The sequence below is a fragment of the Rhodamnia argentea genome, chromosome 2, assembly GCF_020921035.1.
Source record: "Rhodamnia argentea isolate NSW1041297 chromosome 2, ASM2092103v1, whole genome shotgun sequence".
Classification (NCBI taxonomy): domain Eukaryota; kingdom Viridiplantae; phylum Streptophyta; class Magnoliopsida; order Myrtales; family Myrtaceae; genus Rhodamnia; species Rhodamnia argentea.
In genome coordinates this window covers 20,186,329-20,193,977 of record NC_063151.1, presented here as the reverse complement: position 1 = coordinate 20,193,977, position 7,649 = coordinate 20,186,329, and the positions used below count along the sequence as shown (strand labels likewise).

Genomic DNA, 7,649 nt, shown 5'->3' with positions numbered 1-7,649 from the left:
AAACTAACTCTATAAGCTACGGCAGACCCCATTATCCAATGATGCATTCGGTTGCAGGCCCAGAGAAAATTTGACTATCATTTTAGCGGACATATACCTTCATAACGGTTGTAATAATTGAATACCTCGAATTACCTTTTAATTCAACTTCACTGGGATTTACGTAGTGACTTATGTTTTCTCATATATGTGGATTCGTCCAGATAATTTGTGAAATTGTCTCCGCCCACAACTTTGGAAAGCAATTTCAACACACAGCAAATAAACACCATTGCTCAGATCAATTTATCCCACTTTAAGTTACTGTCAACTTGCTCAAATGTGATGTCAAAACGATCCCACACCCTCGACCGGCCCACCATGAGATATCCAAACGATCCATCACCCTCCCTACCCACCATGAGATATCAAATAAACACCATTGCTTGAAAACAGCTTCATCAATATAAGTTGATTCGCCATCATTGAATTAGTTCGGATTAGATGCTTCCATATTGAGCTTCCTCACCCAGTAGTCCATCTGACTTGCGACGCATGCTGATCCTGTCGATCCGTATGAACAGAAATTCTTGACGGCATTCTCAACACCAAGGTACTCATACACATCCCTATCAAACACCGGGCTGATACTACGTAGATCATCCAGACTGACATCCTGAAGCTGGCAATTCCTTGACACACAAAATGCTACTGATCTCCCGACAATATCGTGAGAGGTTCGGAAAGGGATGCCCTGGGAAACAAGAATCAAAATTCAGATGCACTCCAAGATATGACAGATTAACTCCGCCACATGAATACTATTGTGGAATAGGCACCAGAGTCCTATTAAGGTTGTAAATCACGATCTTCTTGGGGATAAGCGGAGCTAGCTAAACATCAGTTTGCTAATAAGAAAGCTCATGAGCAAAACGAAAAAAGAGAGTGCAAGTGCACCAGATAGATGCAAGAGATGCTTTTCACTTCTTTGGCATATAAGTTAACAGAAGGAATTCAGAACACCGCTGAAGTTTTAAGTCCATGGCACCAGGTAGCTATTTGTGCTAAGTATAACTAAGTTATCAGAACTAAAAGAGAGGGAAAAGAAACCATAGTGAGACGTCATGCATGACTTACCTTTTTAACGAGGTAATCAGCAAGTGTTGTGGCATCAAGGTGGCCAGCCGGCAAAGCCTTGTATATACGCTCCTTATTGAAGCTAATATTATGAGTGAATTCTGCCGAGATTTCAAGCATCGCCACAATTGTCTTTATACTATCAGATACTGGTTTCTTGTCCTCCTGTCTCATTAAAGAAAATAACAGGATCAGAATGGAGAGGAAGAATGGAAGACGATAATGTCCTTCAGCATATAGACACTAGTCGGCGCTTATCAAACTAGATAGTCACTCTCCTACTACAAATTGTCTATTTTCTACTACATGATTCTCCAAGAGAATATGCTTTAAGTCCTTCCAATCTTCGAGCTATAAATTGATACTCAAACCCCCAAGCATTGTTCCATCCCCAAGTCCGAGGTAGGCTCCATCAAGAGCTTCCTCATCCACGCAGTAACAATGCCTTTCAACTCCTTATTTTTTTGTTCTTTATGTGGGTCAGCAAGGATCAAGGACCCCCTTCCTTTCTTTTTAAGTTGGGTAAGTGTCAACCTATTCTATTGGTATACTCAGGGTTCAGGCTCTTGTTGATCATAGCAATTTGATCTTCCTCTGAGAGTCTCTTTTGAAATTATTTCGTTATGCATCCGGTTCCGTTATACAACTCTATCTCTGGCCACTTAAAACCGTATGGAAGCCTGACTTTGGGGTATAGGGAGAGACTGACATATTACAATCACAGCAGCATTTAATAATTTTTACGATCAAACTTAATATCCACCTATAAACTATCAAGAGCCTCCAGATATCTTCATGGATGTAATGAACAATTTTCAATGGGCCAGGAATGTTTTCTTCAAGTGCAAATGCCAGTTACAGGCATATAACATCATCATTAATTAAAACTAACAAATGTAATCTACCTGTAGATCACGATTACAAGACAGAGAAAGGCCCTTGCACAAGGTCACGAGGGTAACAAGGCCTCCAATCATTCTTGCTGACTTTCCACGGACAAGTTCCATTGGATCAGGATTTTTCTTTTGAGGCATTATACTACTTCCAGTGGAAACAGAGTCACTTGGTGTAATAAAGCCAAACTCCTCTGATGCCCACAAAACCCACCCTTCACCAAGCCGTGAAAGATGCATAGCTGTTATAGAATTGGCTGACAAAAACTCCACAACAAAATCTGTGTCTGACACTGCATCAATACTGGTTAAAACATCAAGCATCAACAACCTCTTCCCACAGCCACTTGTTGAGAAATGAAAAGGCAGGTAGCAAAACAGATGCACAACAGGATCAAAATGTACTTCATCCTAAAAGTGTAGAAGAGCAAGAGAAACAATGATGCTCTTATCTTGAAGGTCTAACTGCTAGAGTATCTCATGAGAAGATGACCATGGACATCCACAAGATTTCACAAACCAAAACAGGCACCAAAAAATCAGTTCGAAGGAGATAAAGAGCATACAAACCTCCTTGTTTTAAGAAGTTGTCTGGGTAAAGCTGAGTATCAATTGTAGTCACCTTCTCATTCATTTTCACGTAAAAGGAGGACACTGAAACATGTATCAATCAGCACTAGATGCATGGCTGACCGATTCACTTCATCAGAAGACATCTGGCACAACATTTTCAAGGCCAACAGCATATATGCATATATCACAATACAGAACGAAAGAAATAACCAAGTCCGTATTTGCACCAAAAGAATTGTGCATCTCCAAACGGAAAGCACATTGCTAGAGCATCTAACTCTGCATAAACAATTGAGTTATACCTATTACGCATGGGAGCTGAGAACCCTAGCTCCTCAGCAGTGATAAATCTATCTATTGGAAGGCCAGTTCTGGCCAAAGCACAAGCCCCAAGAAGGCAGAAGCTGAACCTGGCTCTGCAGTCTACTAAACGACCAATATCACGCTCAAGCTACAAGACAAATAGCATAAGGTTAATCTTTATGGTGACCGAATAAAACTAGCATTAAAGAGCTGAAATGGATATTGGTGTTCTGACAAATGAAGAGCCAACATTTACCATACATGTGCATCATTAAACACCTTATTCATCACATAAATCATGGCATATTAAAGAAGTGCGAGGCTACAGTACTATGCCCAATAATGCCACTCTAAGAGACCTGCTTCTATGAAAGAGAGGAATAACAACATAACTAAATGGCATCCCCATTTAATTAAAGCAAAGCATGTCAGCTTAAGATAGACTTGTTAATTACATAAACTATGACTACCTGCTCAACATATGCTAAGAGGTAATGTTGCAACAAAACTGGTTGGGCCCTCTGCATACGTGTATATCCTGGAACAATTACACCCTCGTTCTTCAAAGCCAAGGTCATCAAAGCCACCTGAAGTTTTGTGATACACGGAACGATCCCATCAATAGCATCACGACACCACAGGAGAAAATCAATCTGAACTTGATCATTCCGGCTTCGAGCTGTATGGAGCTTCTTTGCTGGCTCACCAATCATTTCAGTTACTGCTGCCTTAATTTTTATGTGCACAACATCTCTACCAACCCTCCACTTAAACTCTCCACTTTCAATTAGTCTCTCAATCTCACCCAGTCCTTCCAAGATTTTATCTCTGTCACTGTTATCCATCTGTCCCTGCAAGAAAACTGATATAAGAACTAAGCACCAACATTAGGCCTTGCCCGATTCATCGTTGAGCGTGGCTTTGTCTTTTGGAGACAATCATAAGAACATGATCATTGCCTTTAGGCATCATATGTTTTCATTTAAGTATCGGAAAAAGTTCATAGAAAGTCCTGAACCTAGTCCCAAACTTTACCTTTAGAATATAATTGGATCCTAAAATTTATGTTGAGAAAGTGCCATTTAAGGAGGTCATGTAGACAATTTTGAAGTGAAATGTAGGTAATTTAAGTACTTTTATTGAAAGGACTTGATTGCATGCATGACTTACCTTTTTAACGAGGTAATCAGCAAGTGTTGTGGCATCAAGGTGGCCAGCTGGCAAAGCCTTGTATATACGCTCCTTATTGAAGCTAATATTATGAGCGAACTTTATTGAGGCTTCAAGCATCTTCAAAATTATATTTATGCTGTCAAATACAGGTTCCTTGTCCTCCTGTCTCATTAAACAAAATAAGAGGATCAGACTGGAGAGGAAGGATGGAATAGGATATCGTTCTTCAGCATATATGCTCTTGTCGGAGCTTACTAGGTAACGAATCTCCTAGTACAAATTGTCTATTTTCTACTTCATGATTCTCCTAGAGAATATCCTTTTAGTCCTTTCAATCTTCCAGCTATAAATCAATATATAGATCCCTCAAGCAATTTTCTATCGATGAACATATTTCAATCACAGCAGCATTCAACAGTTTTTAAGATCAAATTTTATATCCATCTATGAACTATCAAGAGCCTCTTGATATCTTCACGGATGTAATGAACGATTTTCAATGGGCCAGGAATGTTTTCTTCAAGTGTGATTGCCTGTTACAGGCATATAAAATCATCAATAAATTGAAATTAGCAAATGTAATCTACCTGCAGATCACGATTGTAAGACAGAGGAAGGCCCTTACACATGGTTAGAAGGGTAACAAGGCCTCCAATGACTCTGGCTGACTTTCCGCCGACAAGTTCCATTGGATCAGGATTTTCCTTTTGAGGCATTATACTACTTCCGGTGGAAATACAGTCAGTTGGTGTGATAAAGCCAAACTCCTCTGATGCCCACAAAACCCACTCTTCACCAAACCGTGAAAGATGCTCAGCTATTGTATAGTTGGCTGACAAAAACTCCATCACAAAATCTCTGTCCGACACTGCATCAATACTGGTTAAAACATCAAGAATCAACAATCTCTTCCCAGATACTTGCTGAGAAATGAAAAGGTAGATATGCAAAACAGACGTACAACAGCATTAGAAATGTACTTCATCCTAACAATGTAAAAGCGCAAGAGAAACAATGATCCTCTCCTCTTGATGGTCTAACTGCTAAGGGATCTTGACATCCACAAGATTTGACAAACCAAAACAGGCACCAAAATGTCAGTTTGAAGGAGATAAAGAGCATTCCACCAAAAAAAAAAAAAAGGAGATAAAGAGCATATAAACATTCTTGTTTCAGGAAGTTGTCTGGTTAAAGTTGAGTATCAATTGTATTGTCACTTTTTCATTTCACTTTCATGTAAAAGGACCTCCAAAATTGTACCAATTCACACTAGGTGCGTGGCTGACTGATTCACGTTATAAGAAGACATCTTGCACAAAATTTTCAAAGGCAGCGAGAGATATGTAAATAACATAAGACAGCACAATAGGAATAACCAAGTCCGTATTTGCACCAAAAAATTGTGTATCTCCAAAAAGAAGCACATTGCTAGAGCATCTAACTCTGCATAAATGATTGTCATACCTATTACGCATGGGAGCTGAGAACCCTAGCTCCTCAGCAGTCATAAATCTGTCAATTGGAAGGCCAGTTCCGGCCAAAGCACATGCCCCAAGAGGGCAGAAGTTGAGTCTGTCTCTGCAGTCTACTAAACGACCAATATCATGCTCAAGCTACAAGACAAAACAGTGTAAGGTCAATCTTTATAGCGACCGAATAAAACTAGATTTGAAGGGCTTAAATGGATGTTGGCGTTCTGACAATGAAGAGCCAACATTTACCATACATATGCATGATTAAACACCTTATTGCATCACATAAATCATGTCATATTCAGGAATAATGCTGCTCTAAGAGACCTGCTTCTATAAAAAGAAGGAACAAAAATATAACTAAAAATATAACCAAATGGCATCCGTTAAAGCATAGCATGTCAACATAAGAAGACTTGTTAATTACATGAACTATGACTACCTGCTCAATATATCCTAAGAGGTGATGTCGCAACAAAACTGGTTGGGCCCTCTGCATATGTGTGATTCCTGGAATAATTACATCCTCATTCTTCAAAGCCAAGGTCACCAAAGACACCTGAAGATGTATGATACATGTTACAATCCTATCAATAGTATCACGACACCACAGGCGAAAATCGGCCTGAACTTGATCATTCCGGCTTCTAGCTGTATGGAGCTTCTTTGCCGGCTCGCCAATCATATCAGTTAGTGTCGCTTCAATGTTCATGTGCACATCTTCTCTATCAGCCCTCCACTGAAACTCTCCACTTTCAATCAGTCTCTCAATCTCACTCAATCCTTCAAAGATTTTATCTCTGTCAATGTTATCCATTAGTCCCTGCAAGAAAACTCATATAAGAACGAAGCACAAACCCCATTAGACCTTGCCTTGAGCATGGCGCTTTCACATTTGCAAAGCTTGTGTGAAAGGTCCTAAAAACTTTGTTTAAAAAGTGCAACATTTTAAGTGAAATGTAGGTAATTTAAGTAGTCTCCATTGAAAGGACTTGATTGCATTTTTTAAAAAGGTTTATGAACTAATTAAACCAAGATTTAGTATTTGGTTACGCTCACTCAGATACATAGCATTACCAGTATTTGAAAATAAAATGAAAAAAAGAGGCTAGAATGTCAATATGTTTGTAAGTCTCCTGAATGTTCAATATGCCATTGCGAAAAAAAAAAAATCTCTATATGGGTTGCCAAACACATTCTGCAACGAGCCTGCGTTCTCATCTCTTTGCTTGTGACATGACCATAAACTACTCTTAATCCTTGTTTATTTCACGTCATCATATGATTCCGGTCATTAGACAAGACCCACAAAATACATTCGGCTCTGCCCCCGCGACACATTCATCTCCTTCCACGAAATCACTCAACAAAAACAATCAATCCATCCTTCAACCAGCCACCGATGGGAACAACAAAGCGAAACATCGTATCACAAGAACGATCACCTGTTTGGCCAACATATTGGCATGAGCCTTGCTTCCCATGATGTCCTGCCTATACAGCTCCTTATCGAACGAGATGGACTCGGTAAACCTCTCGACAGTCTCCGAGACGCTCTCCTTGAACCGGCCTCCCCACAGCTTCGTCTCCTTGGGATTAGGGTTTTGAGCAGCGGCGCTCATGGCGACGGCGTTCGGGGAGGTGCACAACGCCGCAGGGAGCCTGATCTCCCTCGAAAGAGCAGAGAGTGGCAACTTATTCAGCTCCGGAAGCGAGTTGACTCGGCTTTGTGAGGGGTACGCGGGTTTCGCGTAGAGTGGAATGGTGCGAGGAGCGGCTGTCGACTCCATAAGAGCTCAAGGATTGTGAGGGTTTTTGTCAGGCAACCGTGCGGCACTCTCCACGTACCAGAATGAAAATACCAGGAAAGATGATAAAGAGAATAGCTTTGTTATATTAATGCGTGAGGGTTTTGGCAGAGCCCCCATTTACTAGGGTTGAGCAAACCGGACCAATCGGATCGGATCGGGACCGATGGTCTGATTCCAGGTTCTAGAGGGCGGCGGTCCGGTTCGCGGATCTTAAAATTGGAACCGGTCACTAGACGGTCCGGTTTCCGATTCCAAGGGCATAAAATCGGACCGGACCGATTGAAATTTTATTTCTTTTAAAGTAACCC

General features: G+C 40.6%; 1 protein-coding gene across 1 annotated transcript; it reads right to left on the bottom strand.

The window, feature by feature from the left end:
• Positions 1–307: 307 nt before the first annotated feature.
• Positions 308–7,382, bottom strand: LOC115739542 (argininosuccinate lyase, chloroplastic). Its single transcript, XM_048275257.1, has 10 exons — positions 6,976–7,382; positions 5,973–6,353; positions 5,523–5,671; positions 4,646–4,937; positions 4,056–4,220; positions 3,356–3,736; positions 2,885–3,033; positions 2,022–2,313; positions 1,117–1,281; positions 308–733 (listed from the first exon to the last, which is right to left on the bottom strand). The coding sequence occupies exons 1-10, from the start codon at positions 7,318–7,320 to the stop codon at positions 470–472; spliced, it is 2,583 nt and encodes an 860-aa protein (XP_048131214.1). The 5' UTR covers positions 7,321–7,382; the 3' UTR covers positions 308–469.
• Between the last annotated feature and the right edge of the window lie 267 nt (positions 7,383–7,649).

What these genes read in the sequence shown, in the direction of transcription:
- LOC115739542 (XM_048275257.1), bottom strand. Translation starts at nt 7,320, where the DNA reads ATGGAGTCGACAGCCGCTCCTCGCACCATTCCACTCTACGCGAAACCC. An exon ending in TCAGCTCCCATGCGTAATAG is followed by an intron (nt 2,314 to 2,884) that starts GTATAACTCAAT and finishes TGTTTTAACCAG; the next exon opens with TATTGATGCAGTGTCAGACA. An exon ending in CTGATTACCTCGTTAAAAAG is followed by an intron (nt 734 to 1,116) that starts GTAAGTCATGCA and finishes CTTGTTTCCCAG; the next exon opens with GGCATCCCTTTCCGAACCTC.